The 16,121-nt window shown below is 42.6% G+C and overlaps 1 protein-coding gene across 2 annotated transcripts in view; it reads right to left on the reverse strand.

Annotated features, from left to right (window-relative positions):
- The window catches only part of FAT2 (FAT atypical cadherin 2), a 234,157-nt gene that overhangs the window by 135,234 nt on the left and 82,802 nt on the right, over positions 1–16,121 (reverse strand). For both annotated transcript variants that reach the window (XM_069199589.1, XM_069199588.1), the window contains exons 4-5: positions 14,515–14,576; positions 6,529–6,840 (exon numbers count right to left, since the gene is read on the reverse strand). In XM_069199589.1, coding sequence (XP_069055690.1) covers positions 6,529–6,840; positions 14,515–14,576 — 374 coding nt within the window. The remainder of the gene's footprint in view (positions 1–6,528; positions 6,841–14,514; positions 14,577–16,121) is intronic.

Below are 16,121 nucleotides of genomic sequence, written 5' to 3' on the forward strand. Positions count from 1 at the left end.
TATCTACTTCGAGGGTGGACGGGGCGTGGCTCAGCGGGCGGAGCTTACAGGTGTTTTATAAAGGGAGAACCTTCTACTCTGTGTCTCCAGCAGAGGAAGATAGAACCTGCGCGTCTCAGTCAGATACAGATTACGCTCCAGTACATCATCAGTTCACCTCCAGGATGGATTCTAGATCTTTTTCTGCTATGGGATCTCTGAGCGCACAGCCTTGCTTTAGTTTCCAAAGAAACTATAAATAAATAGAAATATACATATAGGGCCTGATTTTAACCTTGGCGGACGGCGGAGGCCGTCCGCCAAGGTTCCGCCGCCAAATGACCGCACCGCGGTCAGAAGACCGCGGCGGCCATTCTAACATTTCCTCTGGGCCAGCGGGCGCTCTCCAAAAGAGCGCCCGCCGGCCCAGAGGAAATGCCCCTGCAACGAGGACGCCGGCTCAGAATTGAGCCGGCGTAGTTGCAGGGGTGCGACGGGTGCAGTTTGCACCCGTCGCGTATTTCAGTGTCTGCATGCCAGACACTGAAATACTTTGCGGGGCCCTCTTACGGGGGCCCCTGCAGTGCCCATGCCATGGGCATGGGCACTGCAGGGGCCCCCAGGGGCCCCGCGGCACCCCCTACCGCCATCCTGTTCGCGGTAGGGGGTGTCAGAATCCCCATGGCTGCGGAGCGCGCTCCGCAGCCATGGAGGATTCCCCCGAGCAGCGGAAAGTCGGCGGGAGACCGCCGACTTTCCGCTTCTGACCGCGGCTGAACCGCCGCGGTCAGAATGCTCGTGGGAGCACCGCCAGCCTGTTGGCGGTGCTCCCAGGGTCAGAATGACCCCCATAATCTGAAAAAAATAATTATCCACATAGGCATATGCAGTTCATAGTTGTTTGAAAAAGGTGGTTATGAAGGAAAGAGCCAACTCTTGAGTAGTTTCCTGAAAACAAGAAAGTTATCTGTGGCTCTTATAGTTGGGGGTAATGAATTCCATAGTTTGGCTGCTTGGACGGAGAAGGATGTACCACCTACAGTCTTTTTCTTGTATGGTGGTGTTCTAAGGCGGGGTGCCAGTCTTGAGCGGAGGGTTCTTTGTTGGATGTATTTGGTAATTTTCTTTCTGATGAAAAGCGGTCCTGTTCCATGTATAGCTTTGTGGGTGATACAAAGCAGCTTGAAAGTGCATCTTCTGGCAACGGGTAACCAGTGTAGTGCTCTTAAGGCAGGGGAGATGTGGGCTTGCGGCTTTATATGTAATAGTAGCCTGGCTGCGGAATTCTGGATACGTTGTAGTTTTTTCATAACAGATAGAGATGATCCATGGTAGAGGCTATTGGCATAATCCAGTTTGGATAATACAAGTGAGATAGTAGCTTGCACCTTGTGTGGAAATCCGAGGTGAGGGAAAATGCGTCGTAAAGTCTTTAAGGAGATGAAGCTTGTGCGTGCTAATTTGTCTACTTGGGCATTCATAGTTAGTTTGGAATCCATGGTGATTCCTAGGTTTTTCACTTCCTTGGATAATTGAGGAGGTGGTCCGAGATCGTCAGGCCAGACGCACAGAGGGTCATAATGTTTCCAGTCTCCACATATGAGTATTTCAGTTTTGGAGGAATTTAGTTTGAGATGGCTCCAGGTCATCCACTGATCAACGGCTCTGAGGCAACTGAAGATTTGAGAGTTTTCAATGTTTTTGGGGTCTTCTAATTGAAGTAGTATTTGTGTGTCATCTGCATAGTTGTAGCATGTGAGATGGAAATCATTGATCAGTTCTGGTAAAGATATCATGTAGATGTTAAAAAGCAAAGGTGAGATGATTGACCCTTGGGGGACCCCTGTTTTTGTGAGGTAGGGTTCGGATGAGAAGGGGGGTGAGTGGATGATATTTGCTCTTTTTTGGAGATAGGAAGTAATCCAGTCGAGCGCAATCCCTTGTATGCCGGCTTCGTGGAGTCTTTGAGTTAGGGTGTCATGGTCAACCGTATCAAAGGCAGCTGAGAGGTCCAAGAGAAGTAGTGCAGCAACTCCATTTCGGTCAACTGTGTTTTTAAGATCATCCCAGATTGCCATGAGTGCCGATTCAGTGCTTCTTCCTGGGCGGAATCCAGTTTGGAAGTCTGAAAGTATAGAATTGTCTTCAATGAATTGTGACATCTGGGCGAATGCTGCTCTTTCTATCAATTCGCCCAGGAAAGGTCCATTTGTGATAGGTCTGTAGTTGTTGGGGTCTTGCGGGTCTAGGTTTGTTTTCTTTAATAATGGTCGTATGTATGCCTTTTTCAGGTCTGTAGGAAAAGTTCCTGAAGTTAAAGAGTTGTTGATGATTCTTCTTACAGGTGTGGCAGCGGAAGTAGATAGCAGGATGTTCTTGAAGATCTGTGGTGGGCAAGGGTCAGAAGGGCAACCAGAAGGTCTGCTTGCTTTGACCAAATCCATAAATTCATCCTGGGATATTTGTTTGAAGGACTGTAGAGGTTGGGATGGTTTATTCTTAAAGGGTATTTTAGTAAAGGGGTTGGTGCTGTTGGTTTTCTTCTGTTTTAAATAGGAGTCCAATGTGTCTGCCTTGGTTGTGTAGTGAGTTGCCAATTTGTTTGTGAAATCTTGAGTGGTGGGATGACTTCCTTCCATGCATGTGGGTTTTCGAAATTCATTGAGAATTTTGTAAAATTCCTTGGTTGTAGATTGAGCATTTAGAATTCTGTCTGAGTAGTATCTTTTTTTAGCTTTTTTGATTGATGATTTGTAAATCCTGTTAAGTTTGTGTAGCTGCAGTTTGTCTTGACTGTTGTTTGTTTTGAGCCAGGTCCGCTGCAACTTTCTGATTTGATTCTTTATCTTTTTAAGTTCTGTGTTTCTCCAAGGTGTTGGTTTTCTTTTGTCATGTTTAGTTTTTCTGAGTGGTATTAGGACATCAAAAGCTTCCTGTAGCCACTCATAAAGTTTAGGTACAGAATTGATTGTATCTAGATCTGTGTTTGCTGTTAGTTGTGTTTCTAAGTGATCAAAATTGAGTTTTCTCCATGGTCGATAGGTGTATGTATGTAAGTGGTTGTGGGGTGTGTTGATTTGTGGAGTTGTCTGTCGGAAAGTTATCAGATGGTGGTCTGACCAGGTGGTTGGTGTGATGCTATGAATAGTAACAAGTTCAGGCTTAGCAAAAATTACATCTAGGATGTGACCAGCGATGTGTGTGGGATTGTGTACAATCTGATGTAGATTCAATGCGAGTAGGCCAGTGGTGATAGCTTTTGGATGGGGCATATTGGGTTTGTCAAACCAAATGTTTAGATCCTCAAGAATGCATAGATTGGAGTATAGTGTAATAAGGTTTGAGACTATGTCAAGAAAGGCATCTGGGAAAGTGGAGTTGTTAGGTGGAGGTCTGTAAAGGAGGAGAAAGTTACAGGTGGAAGTTGGAGTAGGGTGGCATCTGGTAAGGAGGGCTTCACAACCTTGTATGGAGATGTTGTCTGTTTTACTGAGGTTTATTGCCTGTTTGAATATAATAGCTAGTCCACCTCCTCTCTTGCCTATACGGTTTTGTGTGATGGTTTGATAGCCTGGAGGAAGGGCTTCGTGCAATACTGGTGCCATGTCATCTCCCAACCAGGTTTCCGTAATGAATAGTAAGTCAGGTTGTGTGTCTGTGAGAAGGTCGTAGATGTGGTGCTTGTTTTTTGAGAGTGATCGAGCATTTATGAGCTGGCAGTTTAGATAGGGTGTGTTAGTGGTAGTGTTGTTTTGTTTAGTAGAAGGGTAAGTAGTATAATGTGAGCTTGAAGCAGGAGTGTTGCTAGTTGTGTTAACTGTTTGAGGCTCACAATAGTCTTGCTTTTCAACATAGTGTTCCTCTTCCAGCAGGTTAAGGAGGCATTTTGTTGGGTCTGTGTGTGTGGGTGGTGAACTTGGTTGCTGAGAGAGCCATGAGGAGTGTAGTGTTTTTTGTAGGGTAGTTTTATTATGAAACAAACAAGGGGATGCGAGGTTGCTATGAGTGGCATGTTTTTTATTTTGTTTGCGTTTGTTTAGTGTGGATGGAGTATGGGTTAGGGGTGGTGGAGGAGCATGTGGATCATGATGTAAGGCTCTAAATTGTGCAATGGAGGAGAGGCGACTGAATGAAGGTTGCTGGGATGGGGTGCTTGTGGTAGGTGTTTGTGAAGAGTGGGGGGGTAGGGGTGGAGATAGGGTGGAATTTGTATCCTTTGTGTAGTCTTGGGGGTGAGAGTGGGTATGATGATGAGTGTAATGTAAGTTTGTGTTGCTTTGATGTGCTGATGTTTGTGGTTGGTATTGTTTTTGTGGAATAATGAGAGGGGCTATTGGTGTAGTTGTTTTTGGTGAGGGATTTGTATGTGAGTTAGTGCTGTTAAGTGGAATTTGAGTGTTAGATGGGGTGTTGATGTGTTTTGGAGATGAATGTATGAGGTGTATATGAGGTGATGGATGTGTGTCAGGGAGATAAGTATTAGTTGAGATGACTGGAAGAGGTAATATGTGTGGTGGAGTGAAATGTGGGGATTGTATGGTTGTGTGTAATTGGTGAGCAGGGGGGAAGAGTGTGTGTAGATGATGTTTATGAAGGCAGGGTTTTGGCATTGTTATGAGTTCAGGCGGTCTGTGTGAAGCGAACAGCGGATAGTGTTTTTGGTTAGTATGTGTAGAGAGTGTGTATCTGGGAGACTGAAACTGAGAGAATTGTATGTTGTAGTTTTGTATTGTGTGGGCGGTGGCAGGTAGTGTTAGTGGGAGGGGACAGAGGAGTGTTTGCTGTGAGTATGAAGGTGTTTGACTGTAGTAGTTATGGGGTGTATGTGTATATGTGTTGTATGTAGGGTATTGTGTTGGGTGGTGGGGCAATGCAATATGTCTGTGGTCAGTTTGTGATGCATGAGTTGGATATCTTTGCAGATAATGTGTTTGCATGTTGAGGGATGTGTTGGGGTAGAAACCATTCCTGGTGGAATGAGAATTGGGCAGCATTGTTAGTCCTAGTCCCTACTCCCTACCTGTCCCGAACAGGCCCAAACAGGCAACTGCCCTTGTCCTCTCCGCCCTTTGCCTCGACGCCCGGGCTCAGACGCCCTGAATCCTAGCCTTTTATAGCCCTACTGGCCAATAAGAAGCTGGTCCTAACCCTAGCCAATCCGATTTTAAACCCTGATTTAGCCAACTAATGGGAGACCCAGCCCTAATCACCAGTCACAGCCCTATTTCCTGACCCCCAATCACAGCCCCAGCCCTACAACCAACAGCCAATCAGAATCCCAACCCTATCCACCAATCATAGCCCTAGAACCAACAGCCAATCAGAATCCTAGCCCTATCCACCAATCATAGCCCTAGAACCAACAGCCAATCAGAATCCTAGCCCTATCCACCAATCATAGCCCTAGAACTAACAGCCAATCAGAATCCCAGCCCTATCCACCAATCATAGCCCTAGAACCAACAGCCAATCATAATCCTAGCCCTATCCACCAATCACAGCCCTAGAAACCAACAGCCAATCAGAATCCTAGCCCTATCCACCAATCATAAATGCATCATGTTAAGAAGATGCCCGTAAGATAAAATAAACACATTTACATTTATAGAATGTAATTAGGTAATCACAATGTTATCTTATGGGAGGGAAAGGCCTTGCAGTAGTGAAAAACTAATTTAAGAGTTTTTCATTACAAGGACATGTAAAACTTGAAAGTACATGTCCTACTTTTTAAATACGTTACACCCTGCCCAGAGGCTACCTTAGGGGTGACATATGTATTAAAAAGGAAGGTTCGAGCATGGCAAGAGGGTTAACTTGCCAGGCCGACACAGCAGTTTAAAACTGCACACACAGGCTCTGCAATGGCAAGGCTAAGACATGTTTTAGGCAGAAAGCACATGCACTTTAGTCCTGGTTAGCATTGGTAAAGTGCCCAGAGTCCTAAAGCCAGCAGAAACAGGGTCAGCAAAACAGGTGGTCTGAGGGTAATAGGTCAGGGGAAACCACTCCAAGCACACCAAGTCTAACACTGAGAATGAAAATATTTGTAACCCTAAGAAGTTACATGATTGGTGAATAAAAAGAGAATCTGGGAAGAAGGGGTGGATCTGATATCTGAGATATCAGATAATTATAAAGATCAGGAATACATCCACAATTCCTAGATAGGGGACGTAGCTTGAGATTCCTCAAGTCCATATTCCACACAGCTGGCAGCACAACAATAGGAATATACATGTTACAGTGGACATTAAAGCAATTCACTGTGGAGTGTTTGTACTTTGTTTCACCACTTCATGCAAAGTGGAAGAGAAATTCTTAAGGCACATCACTTAAAACACTCCTATGTGAATCCTAAAGTTTACCCTGTCCTGACACCACACCTGAAACCTCTGAAGATCTTATTTCTTGCTTGTCCTCACTCTCTACTGACTAGGTCAAAAAGTGGTGCTTCTATTGTTTCACAGGGTACAACCTTGCAGTACCAATATTAAATACATTGAAAGTCACTCATGTATACCCCTCTAGTGCGTCACTTTGACTTACTGTAAGTATGTTATATTCTCCAGCATGAAAGGCACTCCTGGAGAAGACAAGGCCAGAGGTGGGATGGATGGAGAAAATGTCATCTTCTTCATCCTGCAAGCTGTATGTAACCTTGGCATTCAACCCTTCATCCTGATCAGAGGCCACCAGCCTGTAGATGTTAGTGGGGTCCTTAGAGCTAAGTCTTTCTGGGAGTTGGACATTGAAGCGTTTCTGGAGGAAGGTTGGGGCATTGTCATTGGCATCTAGGACCTGGATGATGACCCTGGAAGTTGACTGCAGCGGGGGATTGCCGTTGTCTGAGACTGCGACCTACAGGAACAGTGAATAAGCAGAAAATGTTTAGATGGTCAAAATATTAGTTTAATAACAGTACATCGGAGATTATTGCATATCATTTCTAGAGTTAAGTATATACTCATTCTCAAAGAAACATTAGAGCATGTTGAAAAATAATTACAAATCTGTAAATATTTAAAGAAAGATGAAACAACCATTCAAGTAACACCTACATGGAATATCTGCACCATAACGGAACAATAGTTTAAGGGCAATTTACTTTCAGTTATCGCCAACCAATAGAGATATAATCTATTTTTGTTTTATTCAATGTTTTTTATAGCTCAAACCTGCTACAGAGGTTTTATAATGCTTTGTAGGTACAAGGAATAGTTACACAAGTGCAATTACGCACACTACACTTTATAAGTCAATGAAGAAGTTCCTTCTGCAGTACATCGAAGGAAAAAGTGCTCTTCCACCATGCAAATAAATAGTGAAGGGTCTATTGGAGCATGACCAAGGTTGATGTGCATATGATTTCTCCCTGTCTGAAGTGGCACAATGTATTCAGAATAACAAAAGTGGTAAATAGTAGGGACAGATGCACATAAATGACTTACTCACAATGAACTTATCAATTGCTCATTGGTAATGTATTTAAATTACAACAAACATTTTACAATTATCCAGGACAAAGAAATCCTCAGTGATGAATGAAGTTAAAGTTCTCTACACAAAGTAACATACAAGTATTTACAACTACCTATATACACATATATACACTTTTTGTATCTTCATCGATCTCCATCATACTTTAGAAGCGTGGTTAAAGTTATATTGAAACAGTAATCCACATGGAAAAAAAGATGGTTGCCAATGTGATCATATCCACTGGTCCTGCTTTTCTTAAGCACTTATTACTGGAGGGATGTGAACTATACTCCAAGTCCATATGTTATTAATTTCTCCTTATGTTGCAACTCTCTGAGGCATCACAAACACTGAACCAGATCAGATCAACACCCCCTATACATACACTGTGCATAATGGGTTGGGGGTGTAGGCAATCATCTGGTGTACAAGACCCATTAATCGCAGTCCGCAGGGAAGACTTGGGTAGGTAACTGTTAAGTAATGAGTGGGAGAAGGCAATAGTGTACCCTAGGAAAGTTTTGCAGAACACAAGATTTCAATATATCAGATTTAACATCTTGCACAGGGCTTATCTCACACCACCTCCATTTCCCACATTTAGGTCCTCGTCGGACTGTACCAAATGTCGACAGCCAGAGTCTCATATGATATGATGATATGTTCTGGGGCTGCTCTGAAGCAACGGCGTTATGGGCTGCAGTGTCCACTGCACTAGAGAAGGTGACTGGTCGCACGGATGTGTGTACACAGGAGGGATCGCTGCTGGAGCTGTTAAGACGCTAGAAGACTGTTAAGGCCACAAACCATTTCATTGATTTGGCATTGTTGATAGCCCGCAGGCTCATAGCCATGCACTGAAAAGCTCTGGTATTGCCTGGTGTGACACCCTAATGTGCGGCAATGCTCAAATGGGAATGGGCAGAGGCAGTGCACTAAGGCGAGAAGAGGCTTGCGGCCTGCCTCAATACCCCATAGCGGCGGACTGGGAGGTACTGCTCCTGAATTTACAAACATATCAGGAAGAGACAGGCAGTTAATAGTGCATGCCTGGCTACTCCAGTGTGCCCACCACTCTTCCAGATCCATCCTTCATTGATTTCCAATAAAGTATAAGGTAAATGGTGTACCCTGTTATCATAAATATAAGCCTCAACAGGAAGGGACACATTATAATACTGACATCATAAATGCATTGTTAGGAGGTATCGGATGACTGGTTACTTATTGTTAGAATCTGTTATGTTTATAAGGATGAAACCAAGCCCTCCTGCGACTATAGATATATTCATGTATAGCCTTGTTATGGGATTACTGTTCATACCTCTGTATAATGCTACAGATACAATGAATGTAACTGTGATATTAACCAAAATGCTGATAAAAACGGTTTAAAAAGGTAGCTTGGCAGCCCAGGCCTCACCATTTTTTGAAGCAGGACCTTGGATGGTGTGCATATGGTTGCTCTCTGTCTGCAGTGGCATAATGAGCAAACAGAGTGATGAAGTGAAATGCGGTAAATTGTAATTATCAGTGGCTGAGAATAATTCAAGAATCCTACCCATCACTTTTTGTTTCCTTGAATTGTTGGTCATAGAAGAACATTAATCTGAAAGAAACACGATGCACCTCCCAAGGGAGACAGAGATTGGCTAAGTCTCAGGCCATCAAACATTTGAACCACTCTCAAGGCTCTGCCACCATGTGTGTCCTAGGTCATTCCACACTCCTCTCCATCTCTTTTTCATTCACTGTCTCTGCGTGACTGGCAGTGACCAGTACACTGTCCTCACCAGAGCTATCAGCATTTCTTATCCATACTAAGCAGTAGATACCACTCTAAAATGACAAGGTGGACGTTTCTTTTAATGCACCAGTGCATTGCTCGGCGAATATGAGCGAGAAACTAGAGGAACCCTTCCGTCCTTGGTAGCAACGACTCTATGGACAAGCAGAATGGTAGATATGTGAAGATTTTATGTTTCTGCAGTCAACATCCTGCACAAACAAGCCCTAAGCAAATTTATTAAGATGCAAATCTTGCAAAAAGTAATTGCTTCTTAGTCCATTGGTAAAGTGTCCATATGTATAAATTAAAGGTGAAGGGAAATCAATTGTAAACATTAAAAAATCAAAAGGAAAATGTGTGCTCAAGAAACAAGTGTTGAGCAAACAAACCCTACTGAAACAAGAAAACATAAAAGTTACTTTAGATATTTTAATACACAAGCTAAGCTGATTTTAAACTTGTGAAAGATGTCTAGGAATTTCAAATGTTTGATTTGTTAATATTAACATTTATAACGAGTGCACCTATTAAAATAAGTTTTTGACGACAGCTAGGCCCGAGGTCATCACAGAACTGTAGGAAGCAATATCAGTAGAAATAATGTAAAAAGATACACTGGATAACAAGTATAGCCTACCTGAAAGAGAAAACCACAAAGACCTTATAACATTATTCCAACAAGTGAAAAGAAAATCGTTTAATTGATTGATCATAAAAGACTAACCGTGATTTCTAAAACCAGAAGCTCTCATTGTGAGACGCTTGATTATTTCTGATATATGCAGTAAATCCTGTTACCAAACCTATCGCAATTAGGAATTTTTAAGTTTTTGTAGCACCTGGTGCATACTCAGTGTAATAAAAAACACAATCCTTTACATTTCGGCAGGTCACACCTGCCTGAATGTAAATGAAGAAAATGTCCTAGAAAATACCACAACGTGCAGATTTTAGTGGGGCAAATTTCAAAACCTGCATGTTATGCCATTTAATAGACAAAATTTGTAATAGGCTACAGTTATAACACTTGATGAACTCCAAGCACCTCGGTGGTAGTTATCAGATGCCATAATGATGACATCGAAGACCAGGCGACTGGTAACAAAGGGCAGAGTGATGAAGTTTTGCAGGGCGATGTTACCGCCCCAGCAAATAAATGGTTCAGAGTCTAGCTCTTCGTAAAAATGTGGAGTTTCTGAAAGAAGAGTGGGCACATCATACATTTCAAGATTGTGGTGGAGGAATGGTGCCGAAGTGGGCCGCTGTGGCTTCCATTAGGTCTGAGGTTCGCCGTGTGAAACTGCATAACCGTAAGTTAGCTAAGACTTGAGCTACAGACTGAACGTCTTCTCTTGGCATAAGATAACAAACTGTTCTCAGGAACAAAAACTGGGAGAGTAGCAAACCTTTAAATGATTACCACAGCATGGTGCAATGTGGGGTTAGACTCAAGAATAAAAACCTAAAGTCTTAGGGCCTTACGTAGTGTATTTTGGGTGTCCTGTTGACCCGCCATATTTAGAGATATTTACCTGTCTGGAAGAGATTGGCATGCCTTCAACAGAGGTAGCACTAAAGCAGCTCCTTTGATGGCACTGTATGTTTGCTGAGCAGCCACCATAATTCATCTGGCTACCAGTGGTGGTTTCCTCTAGAGGACGAGAGAGCATTGCCCTCCTGCCCCCTGCCAGCCACACAGGCAAAAATAAAATGACAATGGAAAGATTCCATTGCCATTTTATTTCTACAGTCCCAGTGCGCACTGCAGCAGCACCAGCCCCAAGCAAAGAGACATGTTGGTCTGTCCTCTGCTGCCGATTGCCAGCAAAGGACTGAAGCAAGGCTGACTGGATGCTCCAAAATGTGCATGTCACTTTGGCTGGCTGTTTTGCGCCGGCCAAAGTGACAGCCAGCCAAAGTGACATGGGCACTTTGAAGCTCTCCACTCAGCTGTCTTGAGACAGCTGGGTGGCGACCAAGCACAGGCCTCCAGGGCCTGAAGGAGCATCCAACTAGCCAGCTCTATCCAATCCAGGTGCTTCTCTCATGCTGATTGACAGCATGAGAGCAGTGTCTGGATTAGTTAGGGGAGCTCTTCCTCTATCGGACAGCAAAGACAGCAGAAGATCGCAGAAGAGGAAGTGCAGCCCATGGGTAAATGCTTTTTTACTTCATTTTATTTCAAATATGTAATGCGTGAAAGTGTGTAATGCATGTAAGTGTAGTAATTGAGTTTTATTTCATAGTTAGTGATATTTATTTGGGCTTTTGGAGGGCGGGGTTATTTTGTTTTGGACTTTTGGAGGGAGGGGTGGTTTAGTTTGGGGTTCTGGAGGGAGGGGGTGTTTTACATTTTTGTTTGGGACAGTGGTCGGGAACTTCATTCATCCAACCACTTTCAAAGGGTACCAGACACACCTGCTGGCTACTCGGCAAGCTTATTGTTCAGGCAGAGCTCCGGCAGCAGAAACATAATTATTTACTTAACTCTAATTGTGCAGGCAAACCAATTATTTGGTGGGCATGGTACTCTATCACGTTTGTGTCAGAGCACCCAACCAAATTCAAAAACCCATTTATGGCCTTAGTTAAAGACTGACAGACTGGGTACTCAAATAAAGAGAAGGAGAGAGGTTGTCCTGGCCACTGTATTATAAGTGCAATATTGACTATGGCATTTATATTATAGCATATTGCACAGCAGTCCCATTTTTGAATGAGTTCCCAGTATGAGCATTTTTCAATTAGGCCCTTAATTGGAACAAGGAGGTTTGGAGGCTATCACAGATATGTTCTCCGTTCTCCACCACTTTACAAGCTAATGACGTGGTTTATTGGTTAACAACAAGTGATTCAAATAGAGACATTCATGTTTAGACAATCCTGGGCTTCAAGCGCTCAATTTCTTTAAAGTAGTGGCTGGGGTTTTGGATGTCAAGGGATAATACTTAAATATATAGCGAGGAATTGCCAGAATCCCGATACCTGAAGATGCCCAGCTTGTAGACGGGAGTCCCCAGTGGCTCTAGGTCTAGATAAGCAAGATGGGTGATGGGAAGGAACCATAAAGCGGAGCAGGGCAGGACCAGGTGTGGCCTCCCCCAGTCTGAACCATTGACTCTGGTTAGACAGCAAAGAAGATAAGCAAGTTCAATCCATCTTCATGCATGCTTATAAGATGCAAAATATCAACCATGTCAAAGGCCACTAAGAGACTGCATAGGACCAAAAGAAAGTCATCCCACCATCAAGCATGTGCTAATACCATCAGTGCTGCACACAGCTCCAAAAAACAGATTGTTATGACTTCAATACATTATTTCCAGTGTCTATTAATCAAATGTGGGTCAACACACAACTCAGTCTTTTTTAACAAAAGGGATATGTCAGTGATAGGAGCAGTGAACAGATAAACACCATCATTCACTCCACTGAGCCCACATTTCCACAAAGTGAACCAGACTCCTGTTTATGAAGGAAACCTTGGAACTGCGTGGAAAGTAAAAAAAGCAATGTAATGCCATAGTAATGGTAGATTGAGTACTCTTAAAAAGCCAAATAACTGATATAACAATTACAAAACCAGCTCACCAGAGGCTTATACAAGGGTCTATTACTTTGTAAAATAGGCAAATGATAATATTTAATAAACATTCAAGAAAAGAACCGCGCTGTAAGGAAGTATTAACCAATTTAAGCCAAACTAGACAAAGCCCACAGAAGTTTTCTTCCAATCAATTATTGTTATTGGCATTTGAAATAAAACATACACAGTCCAACTGACCCAACAATGTCAGGAGGGGAGGAACAAGGTGGTTGAGACCAGTGGGTGAGGGGGACGGGGGAAAACCACAATCGTACATGATTAATGACATTAACCTATGGCACCCAATCCACATATTGCTCGAATCCCACATCACCAGAAGAGTTTGCCCACCCTCAACACAGCAAGTGAGCAAGTTGCAGAGAAAAATGAGAGAGCAGTGGTGGAACAATTGAAAATGCTTAACCACATCAGATAGAGCAGAATGTCTAGAGCCCTGTCAACAATCGGGAATAGGGGTCGTGTTGGAGTCGGGGGCGAAGCGTGGTCCTCTGTATCTGTTCACCGTGGGGAGATGGAAAGAGAGTCTAACATTTAATCACCTTATGTGGACGACTGTTGCTGGACGTAATTAATAAGGTCATAAATATTATACAAAGCATTCAGTGTCTTTTACAGACGAAAAAAGATTCAGTTTGTAAAGGATATAAATATTTGCTTATCGTTTTTTTGATCATTTGTGGAAGTGAAAAGGGAGAATTTCAATAAATTTCCTATTCTACTTTAGAACATTGGAGGAGGCAAAGCTTGAAAAGGTTGCACATGAGGACCCAACAGAGCTCATTTGTGTAGGTGTTTGCACGAGATGTACCTGTACATTTCTGTTTCTTCTAGAGAGAATGATTTTTAAGATTATTTTTATTCGTTTTCATTAGAAACATTCACAATGAACTGGCAGTATCACAAGTCTCCAAAGGAGTACAATTCTAGAAAGCATGATGGTTTCCCTTCCAGGTTATTTGGCTCCAAAGTCCCAAAGTGAAATACCGGGTTCGAGTACCATCCCAGAAAAACAGCTGTAATTGTTTAAGTCATTTGTAGGAAATGTAAATCTTTCTGTGTGCACTTCACCCCCTATTTTCTTAGCTTGCCTACGTCATTACTGTCAAGGATCAAGCTTCTGGACATCAGTATGGGCATCACCCAAAAGATTCTGTCCAGCTCAAACTGCTAAGCTAATTTCTGCTATTCAATGAAGCACAACAATGGTAAATCCAGACGTGGATCCGAGCTCGATGTGGCCATTAAACCAACACCAATAATGTACAATAAGGCCGAAATGCATCTATGCATCTTTGGTTGTTTGTAATGCGCTTTATTGGTAATTTGGTCTAGTAGGTCAGTCTGGACTGCCCATTTTGGAGTGCAGTTTAAGACTTATGTGCCTTTGGTTAGTTCCTTTCTGTAAACATTTAGGAGCTAAAAAAATCCTTCGGTCCTTGGTGTATATGGCTGTGATTACCATTAATAGACTCATTCCTAGTGCTTCACATTGAATAAAGCATTTTCTTCTTTTTCTGCTGGCTACAGATTTCATTCCGAGAGCGTGAGAAAGGAAGAGAGGAGACCTCTTGCTACTTTTCCAAACCACCCTGTGGAAGTACACACCGCAGTACTGCAAAGGGAACTGAAACTTATGTCTCATGATATCCTCACTTACCTCAAGGTTATGTTCTTCTTTGAATTCGCGATCAAGCAGCTGAGGGGTAGTGGAGATCCAACCTGACAGGCAAGGAGAAACTTGGTGTTAGTAATGAAAGAAAGAGGTACCAGAGTTTATTGGGAGTACTTGACAAATATATATTTGGGAGTTTTGTGGGATTAGCCCTCAAAAGAAGAGTAATATAGCAGCATGTATAAAAATGGTCATATGACATAATTAAAACTGGACTATGCTAACAGGTGACGTCAATAGAAATCTGTGGAACAATAATTATTGAAAAAATTAGTTTTTTTCTTTAAACAGGTACAGTTACCTATAGAGCTCAGCAACACAGGAAAAAAATTACCTAAAAAGAGGAACATTCACTACTATGACTTATGGTCCAATATTTGTCCAAGAACACTGACATTTACATTAACTTACGAGTCAATGCTAATCTAAAACGGAGGCATGATCAGTAACCCATGGAATAAATTCTGTCTCATTTTTTTTTATTGTGCAGTCCTGTGGTATGGTAAACATTTTCACCAGTAACTGAAGCTTTGCACAAGGATTGGAAGGGCAAAAACACACACTCATAAACACACACAAACATTACACAGTGGCTATCGCCACTGTGTCCTTATAGTAAGGTCAGAGATTCAAGTGGAAAAGAGGTTTTATTTTGTTAATATGTTTGGCGCACTTTGGCAAGCCGCCACAGAACTTTCCTAAAAAGGATCATCCACCTCAGCTCCTTCCTGGAATGTTTTTGGATGATCTGTCAAGCTTGGCCGAGAAAAAGGGGAGGTCCCAAAACAAGTTTTCTCCATGCAATTTCCCATAACAGTTTGAGATAGGAATACAGAAAAACAAAACTGCTATAAATTTAGCAGATAGCTAGATCTTTACACGGAAAGCGTGTTTTTTGTGGCTTGATGTAAATCTGGTCGCTTTTTTTTAGAAATCAAGATGCAAAAGTTAGTGCTATATTGACAGTTTGGTCCCGTGAGAGTCCTGCAGGACTCCCGTGGTACAATTAATTAAAAAATCGAGTAATCCACTTGGCCAAGATGGCTTTTTTCCCATTGGCCATCTTAGTCCTGCGGAACTGATACTGGTTCCGCGAGACCAAGGGATCTGATTGGCTGGATGAAGCAATGAGGGAAATGTTGACATTGCCAAGAACTTCTTCATATTAACTAGTGCTTAGAAGGCTTATCTGATCTGGCAATGACACCTATGCATTTCACGCTAAAGTGCAGGAGCCTCCATGATCCGGGAAACCTCACTTGGAGTAACATGTCCTAATCCGGACACCAGAGTTCCACATCAATATTAACATTTTGCTGTTTTCATAGCACTGACAAACAGCAGGTGTAGCCATTGGCCAATTTTATGATATTCAGTTTTATTGATCTCAGAAGTCCTGCCAAGAGTGCTTAAAAGACTCAGCCACCTCACTGCATTACAGAAAACCGACAGGATGCTACAGATATGGTGCAAGGAATATCAAACGAGAGGTGTACTTTAAGCTGTACACACTAGAGATCGAGGTCGTGATATGTTAGCGCTACTTAACTAACTTTGCAATTTAAACACAGCACAGGAGGGGGCAGACAAGT

The sequence above is a fragment of the Pleurodeles waltl genome, chromosome 7, assembly GCF_031143425.1.
Source record: "Pleurodeles waltl isolate 20211129_DDA chromosome 7, aPleWal1.hap1.20221129, whole genome shotgun sequence".
Taxonomy (NCBI): domain Eukaryota; kingdom Metazoa; phylum Chordata; class Amphibia; order Caudata; family Salamandridae; genus Pleurodeles; species Pleurodeles waltl.